This window comes from Falco naumanni, chromosome 2, assembly GCF_017639655.2.
Source record: "Falco naumanni isolate bFalNau1 chromosome 2, bFalNau1.pat, whole genome shotgun sequence".
NCBI classification, from domain to species: domain Eukaryota; kingdom Metazoa; phylum Chordata; class Aves; order Falconiformes; family Falconidae; genus Falco; species Falco naumanni.
In genome coordinates, this window is record NC_054055.1 from 97,023,376 (window position 1) to 97,040,496 (window position 17,121).

At 40.0% G+C, this 17,121-nt stretch overlaps 1 protein-coding gene across 1 annotated transcript in view; it reads left to right on the plus strand.

Annotated features, from left to right (window-relative positions):
- MID1 (midline 1) overlaps positions 1–17,121 on the plus strand; it is a 157,369-nt gene that overhangs the window by 130,246 nt on the left and 10,002 nt on the right. The window contains exons 6-7 of the mRNA XM_040582761.1: positions 2,085–2,212; positions 10,982–11,125. Of these exons, the coding sequence (XP_040438695.1) occupies positions 2,085–2,212; positions 10,982–11,125 (272 nt within the window). The remainder of the gene's footprint in view (positions 1–2,084; positions 2,213–10,981; positions 11,126–17,121) is intronic.

Sequence of the window (17,121 nt, forward strand, 5' to 3'; positions counted from 1 at the left end):
CAAGCAGTGAATAAAACAGAGTGGAAAAAAACACCAAGTGCTTGTAGACAACTTGCAAGTGGAAAAAGAGACTAAATATGATTAATAAATTATTCTCTACAAGTAACTCTCTTAGTTCTCATGTGGTGAACAATATTTTCTTTGCTTCTAGGCTGCTCATGTAACAGTCTTATGAGGGCCCTGAGCGCCAGCATCTAAAACGGTCTCCTGAAATTATGCTCATTGCATTTCTTCATTCTTGTATTTCAAAGTAATTGCAATATAAAATTCTCTGTTGTGAGCACAACAGGTAACAATGTAAGCAGAGACATTATACACACTGCAGTGATTTAGGCTGTGCATTATTTACAGTGGGTGAAATGCATTTATCCTAGAAAAAACCCTTTCCAACCAAGCACAGTGTCAGATAGAGCAGGCAGAATTACAAGAGGAAATTCAATCCTCTGAACCTAATTTGGTGACATGGTGTCTGAAGCTGCAAACTGTTGAGCTCACTGAAAACAGACTTTAACACATGTAGTCACAGTGCACCCTTCGCACAGCTCCAAAAAACAGTCCAAAAGGGCCTGGCAGTATGGTCGTCTTCACAATAAATATGTGATTTATGGAGATATGCAAAGAACCTTAGATACCTGTTTGCTGGTTTATTAGCAAGGCCTTAGTTAATTTTTTAGAGGTGTACATCTCCCTGAGTTTGTCCTAACACAGGCCATACAAGAAATGCATGCCTTTTTTTCCTACTAGGTGTAAAAACATCACAGTGTAACTGCAGATGAACTACTGGGGGGTGGGAGACGTGGGGAAGGAAAAAAAATTGAAAGAGCTCAGGGTTTTTTTCCCTCTAAGTACATGGGGCAAAAGGCACTTCAGTTATCCCCTCTCAAAAAAATCCATCTGCACTAGGATCTACTTTAAACTAAGAGAAACAGTGCTGAAAACTCTATAACAAGAATTATTGACTAGAAAACCTCCTCCGCTCAGGTTTTAAAAACTATGCTGAAGACAAGGGGATGTGCAGCTCAGTTTTTTACATTCCTAACTGTATTTTCCTAAAATATTACACAAGAAATACATGAGAACATACTTCTTAGCAAGCATTTGGCCTGGAGCCATTTGAGTCCTGTCTGCAGGGAAATACTCTAATTTGGGAAAATGTTAATTGAAGCATTCAAAATATTTTGATCTGACATGTGTCATGAATGACAGGTACATGACAGACATTGTGTGAATGGTTGTGTGTTTACCTCCAAACTGAAATAATTAACAAATTTCTGTCATATAACATGGGCTTTAATAATCTCTTTGTTTACATGGATTACGCTTTTTATAAACATATCCAGTATCCAGCTCTCCAGTAAAATATATTTAAGATACCAGGCTGGTGGATCTGAAAAATCCATCCTGATGGGGCAGTTTTCTTGTGAAAGCTCATCTCTTTATATTAGTACAGCTGGACAGACAGAAAGTGGATGATGTAGCTTCTGAAGTCAAGTAGGCAAGGAAACCTGTCCGTTTCGGAGGAAATGTAAGCATGCACACATGCTTTGCAGGGAAAAGCCTTTCAAAATAAACTGTGCTGACATCTGTTTTATCTCCCCGCTCTGCTTTTTGAAGTTAACAGTGATGTGCTGTGCTGAACAGCTGAGAAGGTGTAGAGATCTGCACCAAGCCCTTGGGACAACGGTGCCAAGGAATGCCTGGAGCAAGAAACTGCTTGAGAAAACAAGGGCTGGGAGAGATGCAGCATCTGTCAGGATTGCTTAAAACACGAATGTGGTGCTATTGCTATTTTGGTTCAATGGGTGATTAGAAAGAACGGTTGCTTAACCGATATTTTGTTAAAAACTTAGCTGACACCACATGTTAGGCAAAAGCTAAACAGTAAGAGATTTTTACTGGAGACTTTACTTGCAAAAAGAAGAGTGGCAGGAGAAGTTCCTAACTTAAACAATATAAATAAAATACATGTAAAAGTTTTTGCCAAGCTTTTTGAGAAGTGATAATAATCATAATGATCAGGTCCTACCTTGATGTGAAAGTTATTGTGTCTTGCATGCTAAAAGACTTTTTTCTTTTCATTATAGAGTTTCCATGGCAACGGCATCCTCCCAGGTTCTAATTCCTGAGATTAATCTCAATGATACTTTCGATACATTCGCACTTGATTTCACCAGAGAGAAGAAATTGTTGGAATGCCTTGACTACCTTACAGGTAATTTTTTCCCCAAGGTTCTTTATTATATTTTCCTCAAAAAATAGTAGTGGTAGGATTTTCTTGCTTCCCTTGTGTGGTCAGTTAACTTTGGCTGACTGCCAGGTATCCACCAAGCTGCTCTCTCACTCCATCTCCTCAGCAAGATGGGGGTGAAAATAAGATTAAAAGCTTGTGGATTGATATAAGGACAGGGATCGCTCAACAAGTACTGTTAGAGGCAAAACAAAACAGCCTTAACTTGGGGAAGATTAGTGTAATTTATTGCTAATTAATTGTAAGAGTAGAGTACTGAGAAAAAACCCCAAAACTAAAACCACTTTTCCCCCACCCCGTACTTCTTCTCGGGCTCAACTTCATTCCCAACTCTTCTACCTCTTCCCCTCGACTGGCACAGGAGGATGGGGAATAGGGGTTGTGGTCAGTTCATCACACATCATCTCTGCCACTCCTTCCTTCTCACTCTTCACCTGCTCCAGTGTGGGCTTCTTACTGTGGGATGCAGTTCTTCACAAACTTGTCCAACATGGGTCCTTCCCACAGACTGCTCTTCTTCAAGTACTACTCCAGCATGAGTCTTCTATGGTACATGGCTCCTGCCAGAAAACTTGCTTCTGCATGGGTTCTTCTCTGCAGGCTGTCTACCTGCTCCGGTGTGGGTCCTCCACAGGCTGCAGGGTGGATGTCTGCTCCACTGTAGTCCTCTATGGGCTGCATGGGGATAGCCTGTGTCACCATGGTCTTCTCCACAGGCTGCAGGGGAATCTCTCCTTCGGTGCCTGGAGCACCTCCTGCCCCTCCTTCTGCACTGACCTTCATGTCTGCAGAGTTGTTTTCTCTCACATTTTCTCATTCCTCTCTCCCCCAGCTACTGCACAGCCTTTTCTACCCTTTCTTAAATATGTTATCACAGAGACATTAGTAAAATCGGTGATGGACTCAGCTTTGGGCAACACCAAGTCTGTCTTAAAACTGTGTCTGACACAGGGTCAGCTCCTGGTCTTTTCTCACAGAAGTCAATGATGCATTGCAAGTACTACTAAAACCTTGCCACATAAACCCAATACACTCTTGCTCTTAATCCTGAATAATTACCCCCAGCAGACCCAGAATGTCCCTGGAAGCATTAGGTGCTACAGAGCACAACTGGGATGCATTTCACACCTCCTCTCCTTGCATTCCGCCCCATCAGGGTGTGGGCAAGTGGGAGTGAGAAATGGTTAAAAGCCACTGCAGCAGAGTGAAATGGGAGAACAGCTGGAGCTCAGCCTGAAGCTGTCAGCGGAGGGAGAGCAGGGACCAAAGCCCATTTCCTGGGGGATGGATGCTTCACGTGTCACCCTTTCCCTTGGGGCTGCCTCCTCACTGTGGCAGATTGCTGCCTGGCAGATTTCCCATTAGCAACCAGAAGCTGTTCAAGCAATCAACATCAAGGGCTCGGCAAATGAAAGATCTTTTCTCATGCCAGTGACACTGTGTGATTCCCTCATCCCCGAACTGGAGGACCTCACCATGTCTGGGACTCGAGAGCAGGCACTGTGCTCTGTACCAGGGTGTGGGGTGGGTTCCCCGCAGAGCAGAGCCCCAGCTCACTTAACCGAGAGCTCTGGCCTGAAGAAGCCCACAGGATTAGATCCTTACTGAAGGCCTGAGTAATGTGTGATCTCAGAGTATATAATGACTCACAAAGAGAAACAAATTACTGTAATTTAGGGTGTTTTGATTTCAACGCCAGAATTAGAACAATTCATTCCAGTTCAATTGAAAACAGAAGAGTTACAGGGTACGTTTTCATTTTGCAGGGTCTTTAAGCATCTGCTGTTAGCAACGAGAATTTGCAATGAAAGGCAAAAAGCACTGCTAGAAAAGTACTTGAAAACACTTCCTGGGCCCATTCTTTTAGCCTGGTTTGCAGAAGTACCTGTGTTATTTCAGAGGAGTGTGAGAGCACGAAGTCTCATTGTCAGCCACTGGATCTTTTCCATGCAGAGGGCTGGCTTCTAGCTTTGATTCAGAGAGAAGGCTGAGAGAGTTGGAGTTGTTCAGACTGCAGAAGAGAAGTCTCTGAGGAGACCTTATTGTGGCGTTTCGATACTTATAAAGGTCTTATAAGAAAGGTAGGGACAGACTTTTTCGTAGGACCTGTTGTGATAGGACAAGGGGTAATGGTTTTAAACTAAAGGAGGGTAGATTTCAACTAGACAGAAGGAAGAAATTTTTTGTGATGAGGGCGCTGAAACACTGGAACAGGTTACCCAGAGAGGTGGTAGATGCCCCATCCCTGGAAGCATTCAAGGTCAGGTTGCATGGGGCTCTGAGCAACCTGATCTGGTTGAAGATGTCCCTGCTCATTACAGGGGAGTTAGACTAGATGAGCTGTAAAGGTCCCTTCCAACCCAAACTATTCTATCACTCTATGAATAAATGAACAGGTGAGTACTGGGAAGAGCAAGACTGTCTGCATGCATAGGGCAGAACCACCCTTGCCTTATAGAGCTGTGGGGTTCTTGCTGTATCTGAGAGGGATTTTATCTGCAAGAGGTTTTTATATCACTGTGTGACTAGTGAATGCAATCAGTGTTTAACATGTACTTGAGTAAGTAATACACAATAATAATGCGGTGAGAGTGATTTGAACTTTTTATACAGTACCACTGAAATTTTATGGTGTCTGTCACTCTCCCAAGTCTGCTGGAATTTTGTCACCATGTTGAGTATTCACCCCAAAATTATAAAAAGCCAATGAAATTAAAGGAACAATTAAGAAAAAATCAGACTCATTGGTCTAACCTAGGAACCTACATGTAAAATAATCAGCCTCAGCTTCCTTTATGGTTAAAGCAGAGGAATAACCACTTCATTTAAAGGCCTGTATATCAGGTCAGTTGACTCCCTTCTGCAGGTGCCTATTTCTCTCCTAGTTGGCTCCAACCAGAGGCTAGAAAGACTCATTCAAATACAGAAAACTGGGGATTAGATCTTTAGCCTTACACCAAGTGAATTCTATCCAGCAGTCTGTTCCCATACCTCCCAGGTTTTCTCCCCTTTGTACATCATAAGTCAATATTGCTATACACTGCAGAAAATGAAGATTTTAACTGTACCAAAATGAAGGGTGATCTTGCTACAAAGATCCTTTCCATGGTCCCTTATGCTGGCTGTGTCATTTCCACAGCTCCTTCTCTGCCTTCTTCCTACCTCATCCACAATCTTGAAAAATTGCTCACAATTCAGTCTAAGGGAGCTTGCAAATGGGTCAAGCAATTTAGCTGGGTTATTTTCCTAATCTGCCATTTTTATCCTTGCCCTTGATGCCCAGAGAGGAACAGTTTTAGCTTACTCTGTGGTATTTTTCTTCACATTAATAAATAGCATATGGCTACAATGGCAAAATCCAAAACATGTGTCCAAATTATCTGAGCATAAAATACAACCTATGCAGACAGTTAAAATACATTTATGTAAATATATGTATATATGTAATGTTTATGTGAATAAGTATAGTCCCAAGAGTCAAATGCACTTGATTATTCTCTGTTGTTGTTTAGAGACTCCGGGGAAGATCTATTTTGTTTTAGCCCTTTCAGATTGGTGCATGGAATCTTGATGCATCTTAAGCTGAAAACTGTGTGACAGAGCGAATTGGGCTTTACTTTTATCATGTTTCACAGTGAAGTAAAATGAAGACCATTTCTAAGTCCTAGTGGTATATCAATGTTGTGAATTAAGCGAAGAAGCCTATCTTCTATCTGTGACTGTACTGCTTCTTAACAAAGTGTCAAAGCCTAAATTCCAGCTTCATTCTTTCTATTGTCAGTTGCCTTCGAAGCAATTGACCTCGGTTGTCTTCTGGAGATTTTCTTCTCCTTCGGTTCTTCTCAGTGTAGTATTTGTCAGTCCTTCATCCTCCATGTCCCCAACCCCAGTTTTCTATGTGGCACACTGAAGTTTGCATCTTTCTTTCTTCATAGTCTATTGCTTTCCCAAATATAAATTTAACTAGTTTGTGCTTATTATTTAGGCAGCTGTCCAAAGCTTCTCTATCCAAATGAAAATCTTTGATATGTCTCCGAAAGTTGCCAGCCAAACATTGAGGTGTCAAGCTCAGTATATTAAAATAATACCCTTAATCTTTCTCTGATAGTATTATTCTCTGTATATGTAGTCTTGATGTCTTTTGAAAGCTTTCTTATCTTGCCTGCTGCTCAAGCTCTTCATCTGGAACTCATCTTTTTCTAAACATGTATCTAGCTGTATCCAGGCAATGCATATGACTTGCAAACTTTCTGCACAATATTAATGACATAAGGACTTTTTTATCCCTGTTGAATCAAAAATACTTGTTCTGTGTCTTAATATTTTGAAATCAATTGCAGGAACATCTATTCTCTGACCTTGCAATTTGCGCTGCTTCAGAAATCCCATCTGAAACAACGATAGGTTTTCGTCATCCATCACTTCAGCTATGACTGCACAAAGAAACATGTATTGTCTAGCATATACCAGCAGTATTTTCACATAAAAACAGCTTTGTTCTGGAAACCCTTCACAACCTGTCTTTCCTCTTAACTGTTTCAGTATTAAAATATTAAAAAAATGCCTCCAACTAACTCAGTCTCATGCTTTGGATGTAACTTCTCATTCTGTTGTTTGTGAACAGTCGTGGTCTACACAAAGACTATGTCTAGATGGTTGCATGGCTGAGCTCTTGATGCCAGCTCATGCATGACATGTTACTAATACATCAGATTTGTACCCGTGTCTGATGTAACCGTGCCTTTCAAATTCCTGCATGTTAGTTCAGTCCAATGTCGTGACACGCCACGGAGATAGTAATGAACAGCTGAGACATGTTCAGGCTTCCTCAACCGCTTTATGTTCATACCAGAAATATGAATATTTCTAGCACCATTAAGTCAAGGAGATGGCTTAGATCTTCCTTTTCTACTCAAAATCAGTAAGGAGCCCTTACAAAGTCAATCACCCCATGCCAGCAGGGAGGTAGAGACAGAGCAAACAAAAGGAAGTTGAGGTGGTTTTAGTCAATCTCTCTGACCTTGTTCTGAGAGGATTTAGATATAGTCTCAAGAGTCACCCGGTAGCCCCTGCATCCATGCTGAGATTCACCAGTGAGAGGAGGCAGTTTCCCTAAACTGCCTCTCAGGTGTATGGACCATGTGAGTGCTTTCAGTCTGCTTTGGAGCAAAAGCCACGCACGTGACATTGAAAGGAAGGCAAGTGAGATTAACCTGGCTGAAAGAGAGGAGGTATGTTCACAAGGTCCCTTACTGCTGGCAGGAAATTTAAGAATCTGCTTTTCTAATACTAGTTACTGCCTTTCAGGCACTTCAGGTGTGGTTCCTGACTTTTTAAGGGTGTCTGCTCTGTTTTGAGTCGAAGTCATACAAATTAACTAAAGAAGCCTTCAGCAATGATTTTCTCTCATCAGAGAGTGTTGATTAATGAATACCAGTGGATGAAAGTCAGAGTGGCTGAAGCAGTTACCATTCCTAGATATTTGCCCTGGTCGTCTACGAAGATTGCCACTCCATGACCAAGGAGAGCTGTAGATATTAGGAAACAATTCCTTAAACCACTGCAGCTTTCATTGTGCCTTGCTAAGTCTGCTGGCACTGATTAGAGCAGGGATCCTCAAACTACGGCCCGCGGGCTGGATACAGCCCCTCAGGGTCCTCAATCTGGCCCCCGGTATTTACAGACCCCCCCCCCCGCCGGGGGTTGGGGGGGGAACCAAGCAGCCGCAGATGACGGCCTGCCACTGCATCCGCGCGCCGGCCCCTTGGTTAAACAGTTTGAGGACCCCTGGATTAGAGGTTCCCTCACTGCTCAAGACTCTAAATTTGGGGGGTTTAAGATCTGCTTCACATTTTTTTCAGCTTTCCCTGAGACCGGGTAGCAGTTTGTAGACAGGAGTCTGCCAGTAACTGAGAGTGAGTCTGCCAGTAGCTGAGAGTATTAACATCCCTTTTCAAACTTCGCTCACTTCATTGTGCATCAGTGCTCAGTCCTCACCCTGAAAAGAACTGGAAAGTCTCATGTGCAATCACTGCTTCTCCACTGGGAAACAGGACCAGAGGGTGGGTATGAGGCTTTATGTGTCCTGCTGCTGTGCTGGAAGTATGCTGGGCTTCCCCTTTCTCTGCAGCGGTGGAGCACACCCTGGTCAGGGCCACGGGGGGGAAGTTGCTGGTGCAGCCTTGAGATTGCTCTGAAGTCTCTGCAGAACTTTTCCTGTGGCACCTCAGCTCTCTAGCAGTACTAGTAATTTTGATAAGCAAATCACACACTATCAAATGTAATAATGAAAATAACTCATTAAGGTCAGTCGCTTTAATTGCATTATGGACTTAAACTCTCCAAAGGAGTAAGCACTGTGGAATGATGAATTTGGCAGCCAGACTATAAATTATTTTGAAAGTCATAACAAAACATTTGCATGTAGACTTCCTTGCCTGTCTGCAAGAGAAGCAGATATATTTCGTTTTATTCTGAGTGGTTTATGAAATGAGTGTTTCTAAGGAGCTGAGTTTCATGCAGTATAGTCTCAGGCGGGTGTGGGTTAATCACAAGAGCAAGGAAAAAGATGTCCTGCTTAGGTCAAATATCTTTTTTCTGTCATTCTCATTACATGAATGCCTATAAATCTCCAGCCATAAGGCCAACCAGGTGTGCATACTAAGGGGGAAGTCAGGCTGTCATTTTCAAATGAGTTGAAGACACTTAGGTGCTATTGAAATGCAGTTTACAGTTCATTAAGCCTTCAGTAATTGTTGCTTTCCATAAATTAATATTTATTACCTGTGTTGTAGTAATAAGTACATTTCTCAAGTAAAACATTTTGCTCTGTTAGGTGCAGGAGACGACTGAAGAAGACTGGTTGAATACTAACACAAAAAAAGTTGATCCACTTGTATATTTGTAATTAATTTATTTTTTTTTTTTTTGCCTTTGAAGGACAGACAAAATATGAAAATGAAACCTCAGCTAGGAAAATAAAAACAGCTCCAGTGTTTGGATTCTACTGGATACATTTTTGAAACACAGCTGATAGGACCAATGCAGTACTGCATAGCTCTCACAACAGTTAGTTAGCCTCAGTTAGTACACAGCCTCTATACTACAGCACTAACCTTCCCAGAAGGTTGCAGGGGGTGGTGGTGGTGGTGGAGTGTCTTCTGTTTTTGTCTATATTCCCCTCCTGGATCACTGTTCTTATTTAAGTTTATTTCTCTCTTTCTTCTTAAATACCCACCTGTCCCAAGGGCTCCTCTGCTGAGTTAAAAAAAAAAAAACAAAAAACAAAAAAAAACCCGGCATTGGTAAGCTTCTGTGCTACTATATTTAGAGCATCACAAATCATGGTCATACCAGGAAACACATTTAAACGTTTCCTTATGCCCCTTGGTTGAAAGAGGCTGCTTGGAAATGTGTCCACACTTTAATCCTTGGGAACATACATCAGTAAACCAGGGACATGAACTATAAAAATTCTTAATGGCAAGTAAAATAGATGTTTCACAAAAATAAGATGTTGCAAAAGTAAAGGTGGAATTCCTTCAGAGGGACTTTTTTTTAAGGCCATTATTTGTGGCTACCAGAAGTTAAAGAGCTGACAGCAACAATACCATTCAGAGTTGCCTTCCTTTTCCTTTAATACACGCATATTTTGGTTGTTTCAGCTTGAGTGCCCTCCTGATGGCACTTTGTGACATCAGAGAGGAACACTATTAAGCACCAGGATTTGGGGGTTCTTTTGCATGATGGTAGCTTGTAAGGAAGATGATGAGGAACGAAGCTCCTGCCTAGGCAAGCATGCAGGAAGGCCCACCAATCTTTCAAAGACAGACCCATTTGCTTCTTATTTAGGTGTTTGGCTTTGTAAAGAAAGCAAAGACAATTTAGACCTGTTTACTTCAAATTTCACTTCTTTAAATAGGTCTTTAAAACAAAGTTGTGTGTTAATACCAGAGAAGAATGTATAGCTTGCTAGGCAGACATCTTGCTTGTTGATTTAAAAAAAATGAAAGAGGGACAGCTTTTTATTGAAGTGTTTGAATTCTTTTCTAGAATTATTTAATCAGCAATGACATTGAAGATTAGGTTGTAATAGTCACACAGTCGTGATGTTATGATAAGACATCTTTAAGGCTGTTATATAGCCAATAGAAATTGTATGCATCTATGTTAGAATGGATAGCTAGGAAACAAAAATTTGGAGAGAGGAGAAGATTGGGCATGAAAGCACAAATGTTTGGAGGCTTTCCCAGAATTATAAATGCCTCTTATGCCAATCTCTTCTGGTAAGACAGGCTAGGCAAACACTGCATCAAGTCAACAGTGAGGAGTGTTGACTCTCCCTCTTGATGTGTGCATCAATGAAACGTTGATAATTTTGGTGTGACGGTCAGAACAATCCTAGAAAAAGTAACATGTCAGTTGTACCCATTTAACCACTGTTTAAGGTGACCCACAACACATCACTTGTGCTAGGGCATCTGAAACTAAAGCTGCTTTAATACAAAATATTTTAAAAATCTGGGTTTCCTAGGTGGTTATATTGATAGTAAGATTTCCTTTGCAACAATTTATTGGTCATCGAAGTTAATGCTGAATTAGCAAAAAGTTGTTAAAAAGTCTGTTGGATGGTATAGATACAAACTCACACATCAGATACATCCCCTAATCTTAGGTAAGAAGGGAAATATTTCACTGATGGTGTCAGTAAACCTCCTGTGTTCTATCTCACAGCTCCCAACCCACCCACTATTCGGGAAGAGCTCTGTACAGCTTCTTATGATACCATTACTGTCCACTGGACGTCAGATGATGAGTTCAGTGTGGTCTCTTACGAGCTGCAGTACACCATCTTCACTGGACAAGCTAATGTTGTTAGTAAGTATAAACCTTCCCTTTTCTAGTTCTGTTGCCTTATGGTTTCTCTGTAAACCAAGTGTCTTTAAATATAAATGTACTTATCTGTCAAGAACAAAAGGAAAAATATTTTCTAGGAAGATTTAAAGTTGAAATTTTAAATCCAAACCAATAACTATTCAAAAGGTTTTAAAATTCAGAATTAACTAATTTAAAATTTCTTGTGCCTTTGCTGGGAGTGCCATGCAGCAGGAGCTTTCGAAGGGTAAAACCAGCACATATTCCCAACGGCACAAGTATTGTCCACGTTAACAGGGCTTGTCTCCTGCATCCTAGGCCCCTTGTTGCAGATGCATGGAGAAAGAGCTCAGTTCTGTTGTCTGGGCTAGTCAGGCTCTTGGGAGCCTGTGTTGAACTGGTCGTTAGTTAGAACCGCAGCCCCATTGTGATTCAGGTAACCTTGACAACTGGACCCCTGTCAGAAATACAGATTTAGGTCCTTGCCTCTGATTTTTACTTCCTTCAGGGCTACAAAGCATAGGGCTCAGTGCACGGGCAGCTAAGGCAGCAAACATCAGTGGAACAACAATTAATATGGTAACCTTGTTCAGCTTATAATGGCATTAACACTTATTGCTTTATATTTTGTATTGTAGCACATTTTCTATTAAATACAGTCTCTGCTTGAATCTGTGAGTTTCCTTAGTGAACAAATTTACTGATTATTCTTTGGATCGTTTTGTTGTTAAATAACTATTTTGCCAAGAAAAAAATAGCATCTAATCTTTGGTCAGGAAATCAACAGTTCTGGGTTCAGTGCATAATGATCATTGATTATGAACTTGGAGAAGTCTTTTAAGTTCTTCCTGTTACCCATATGTTTAACTGGAATACCACTAGCTGACACATACTTGCTTTATGAAACAAGAATTCTGAAACAAACCAAATTAATCAAAAGGTCAAGTTTGTTAGGTCAACATGTGTTTAAATTGGGAACTCATTGCCACAGAAGGTTGTTGTGGTTTTGAGTTCAAGAGATGACTGGACAGCTCATGCAAAAAAATAAAATAAATCCACTGAGAACAATGAAGTGCAGAGACATCATTCTGGCTCAGGAAATCCCAGAGCTGAAAGCTGTTGAGGTCTGGGAGAGCGTGGTAAGAAATGACTGTGGTGTGCTTTCCCTGTTCCTTAACACCTTCCTCCACTCTTTGCTTTTGTCCACCACCAGATAGCCCAGCCATGCACTGAGCTACATAGGCTTTGTTCTGATTCAGTGCAGAAGTGGTTTTCTTCTTACAAAATTTGTTGAGATACTTTGATGAAAGTCAGTGCTGTGGACATGTTTACGTGCTTTATGCCAGTGGAAAAATGGTAAGGTCTATGCCAAGTTTCAGTACTGAGTCAGACTCTTGTACTGACTCAGTTGCTGTGTGCACCTCATTTTCTCCATCACTAAACTGGAGTTAGTTTTCCAAGCCATCTGAAAGGATATCTGAGGATTCATGTGCTGGCATTTTAACACCATTTTTAAGTAGCATGCTGTGACTATATTATGATATTCAGGATTGAGTAAAAAATAAGGTGGGCTATTGATAATTTGATGTATGTTCTGCCAAAATCTCCATTTAGTATTTCACTAAACAGCTTCATTTCAGAAAACACAGTGTAAAAATTAAGACTGCTGGAAAGACCAAGTAAACTTCAACACATGCTCCTACATCTTAGCAAGCTGGATAACAAAAATATCTAATAGTAATTTGGAATGAACGAAGCAAGGTAGATAAGGAAAGAAAAGCTTCCCTGATTAATTGCTATTAAGCAGGCAGGACTTAGTGATAACTCATGACGTCGCTTGTTTAGCAACCCATTTTTATGCTTTATGCTAGAAAACTTTATGCACGTCAGTAATGGGCTCTAAGTGTGAACATAGCAGCAGAAAGGTATGCCATTTCCACACCTTTGTGAGGTGGGGTTTTACTCTTTTCTTACCAGTGAATAAATAACAAGTTATTTCATTTTTAGGCTGTATTGTAGGTTTCCCATGTGGAGGTGAAAGCTTTGATCTGCAAAACATGTATTATTATTCTACTCTCAGCGATGCAATATGGTAGTTTTTGCGTAGAGTATGAAGTGCTCAGTGTGCAGTCTGAACTTCTAGTTTATCACTTTGCAAAAATGGTGTCATTAAGAGTTTGAAGATAAAACAGAGTAGCACTGTAAAAACTTTGTTTCTTGCCAAAGACCTTAAATGATAGTAGAAAGAAATGAAAGAACAGGTGTGTGTCCCCCTTTTCTTTTCTTTTCTCTTTTTTGATGCAGCTAGCTCTTACACAAATATACTGGCTGTTAGTTTCAATTTAATTGAAAGCTATAAAGTTAACCCAAATTAAATACATGCGTATATAAGAGTTATCTAAATGTTGAAAAGCTGTTTTTAATCTCATTACTTAAAGTAGACTTGAAGACCTCCAATGGAGATATTCATGCCAAATCTAACTGCTACAGATCTGCCCATGCTTCCAACAAGTGAGACTCTCCCAGTTCGTTACAGCATCCACTGGTACTGAAGATTTGCCCACTAACGTCCTGTTTTTGCTTAGAACGCTGCCTGGATGTTTCTTCACTTCGTTAGATTATATTCTTTGTCCTGCAGAAGGATCTAATATCCCAACTTTTATAAATGACTTTCCAAGGTTGTCCCTAGAATACCAGAGTGTACCTTAGTGGTGTGGTTGAACACAGAGAGCTATTTTCTTTGTGAGTAGCATTAGCAGGTGCAGCAGCCTTCAAGTTCTGATGAACTGAAATGAAGTGATTTTTTTTTCTTTTTGTCTTGCTTTAATGAAATAGCATTTAGCACAAATTTCTTTCTATTTATGGTATTTGTGTGCTGTTGCACATCTTTATTTTTAGAATTTATTTCTCTGTCATATCCCGAAAAGTTTCCATTGGTATTGTGTGTTGCCTGTAGCAGATAATGTAAGCAGGTTCATAGTCTTCAGTTCTGTGTTTTTGTAGCTATGAATGAGTCACAAGAGAGTAGCTAGAATACTACATTAAACCAACAAGCATTTTTCCCCTGAGACAACAGGAATCACTTTGCATACATACCCACCTACCGTGCTAATGGAGACTGTTCTTTTGGAATCCATTTCTTAAAACCACATAGCCATACTGACTGCACTTTCCACTCCTCAGTACATTTCCCCCACCAGAGGCATATATCATTCCAAGATTGCGAAGAATTCAGTAACAAAAATAAGAAATGCTATGTTTTTCTAGTGTATTTTCTATCCAACATAATCAACTATATTCTTTTTTATTAACTGAAAAATTGGAGAGTTAACATTTGATGGAAAAGCTCCAAATAGAGTATTTCATTTTGAATCCTATTTCATACAGGAAAGATTATTTCCAAATGTGGCCAAACTGCTTGGCTATTAAATGTTTGGCAGCCCTCTTCTGTGCATAAGAACTTTAAATGAAGCAGGCTTTTACTAAAGCAGTTGTTCTCAGAGTTGTACCATTCACACATTTGCATTTCTGAGAGGCAGCTAATTACCTGCAATCTGAATATTGTAAAGGCTTTCAAAATGACTTTGTTACTAGCTAGTTAACGTGCGTTATAATTTCATTATTCCATTTCAATAAATTTTCAAGTATTTATTGAGTATGCACTTTTTTTAACATCATAGATTTGCTTTAATGTGCTTCAGGAAGGTTATAATTTAAATGTTTAGGGTTTTACTAGCCATGGTACAAGGTGTCTTCATGAAAAACACATCTCTCTTCAAGACAAAAAGCAGTAAATAACTTTCTTTTTTCTAGTAAGCGGAATTTAGGTTAGTTATCAGCTAAATACTAAAAAGCACTGTATTAAGGGTACAGCATACTGCCAGGACTTTTTCAGTGTTACATGGCTACTCTTCCTATGAGACACAATAAAATTTTGTTGAAGGATCTAAGACAATTTGGAGCCCAAGTTTCCATGAAAAACAGTGACTTTATGATTCACCAATTACTTTTTGAATATTCTAACTTTTGTCTGTTTCTGGAAATTTTAATTTATTAAAAACATATTCCTTTTAATCTTCAGATTGCTACAGAGGATTTTGGTGAGTATCTTAATGGTACAAAAGCAAATTTGGGATAAAACCAAGAAAACTTCTGCTTCTTGAAAAGTATCAAAAGAGTGCATTTCTTAAAAAAAGTGATGTGTTTTGCAGAAATGCTGCATATATGATTTTCTTTCACATGGGAATGCAGAGTAGGAGTGGAGAGCTATCTCTTACCTTCACCTACTGTATTTGTTCTACTAATTTGAACGGGTAATAATTTATTTAAATAAAGCATTTTATAATAATTAAAATACTCAAGAGATTAAATAACCTTCCCATGGCTTTTGTGCTTCTCTTCTAGTTTTCAGGAAGATATATTTTATTAATTTCTACCAGTGTAAATTTTAGGAGGATTTACACATTGGGATTTTTTCCATCTGTTTTTCAAAGTGCATCAACGGCCAACACCAGGGAAATAGCTCTACAAATTATTACCTCCAGAGTCTGAGAAACTTGTTTTCAAAAACTCACACATCCTGTATGGACCATCACTGTGCTCACTGCACCATTCCAGGATGTAATTTAAATTCTCTGCATTTTTGTAGGTTACAGTTTTGAAATACATTGTTTTACCACCTGCATAACCCTGTAAAAAGCCCTGGGTTTTTGAAACAAGAAACCTGAACATAGCTTGGGTTAGGAGTGGGTACAGTAGGAGACCCTTACTTCCTGCTGCTGTGCCAGTGAGGAGAAGATGTCTACTTTTCCACTTAACCTGTTGCCACGGGCAGGGAGCTGAGAGGGCATACGCTACCCCTGGATGCCCATGTTACCAGGCTGCTTGCTCATTTCCCTGAACCTTCTTAATCATCTTCTTTTGCATTCACAGAAGAAAAGCTGTCCTGACAGGGCATACCTGGAGACAAATTCTTTTAATGCAGTGAAAAAATATCCTTTCATACCTAAAAGCTTAACTTGTCTGCCACTAGTTACTATTCTTTGTTTTGAAGGATTTGGGACTTGTAGTTTGACACCATCAAAACTTCATTCCCAAGATTTTTGCATCAAAGTTCGAGTTAAAGCCTGTTATCAGATAGCTCACAGCCAGGAAGCACGTGGACACGTCACTGAGTCCCTTGGTGCATAGGCAAGAGCTGAGCTTGTTGGGACAGCAAGGTTTGTTGAGCAAAGTAACGGAGTCGGTCACTGCACATCCGACATTTATTGAACACCGGTAGTCTGGGATGCCCAAGACTGGCAAGTCAAAGAAAAAAACCCCAAGGTTTCTTGTGCCATCGAAGAGGATAGAGCCTTCTCTTAGAACAAGAATCAGGTCAAAAGGAGGGTTACCAACTCTCTTAGTTGACTGTGTAGAGTTTAGGGTAAGTAACGTCCTAACTCAGGAACTCTGATCTTTGGTCAAGGTCAGGTGGAATGAATGTTTACCCGCCTGTGACTGTTTCGACATTAACCCTAGAAGCAGAAGCCAAGATGTAGCACTACCTAAAATTATTGTGGCTCTGCCTTCTATACATAGAAATCTAAATTAACCATTAACTGGATTATTTAATAACATAATAATTTACTCTGAGTACTTGCATATTAGTGGGTATTTTGTATGTATAAACACATGCACAGTAGGAGAGGACAAACTGGAGAAGAGACTAATAGCATTGCAACTGTACCTTTACAGTCCTTCATATACCTATTTAGATCCAAGTTTTATGCTTCGTTACAGAGTGATCAGCCTGTGGAGGGCATCATAAAATGTGTAATTCAAGCCTAGAAAATGTGCCCTTTAGAGAGGTGTAGTGGCTAATGTAAATGTAGTTTTGAGATAATTTAGCAAAAATCTGTACATTTCTGTGTCTGTGTAAGGGTTTTTTTTATATATGGCCTATGCATACCATAGACCTCTGCTTTCAAAGTGTGCTTGTGGAAGGAGAAGACACTTCC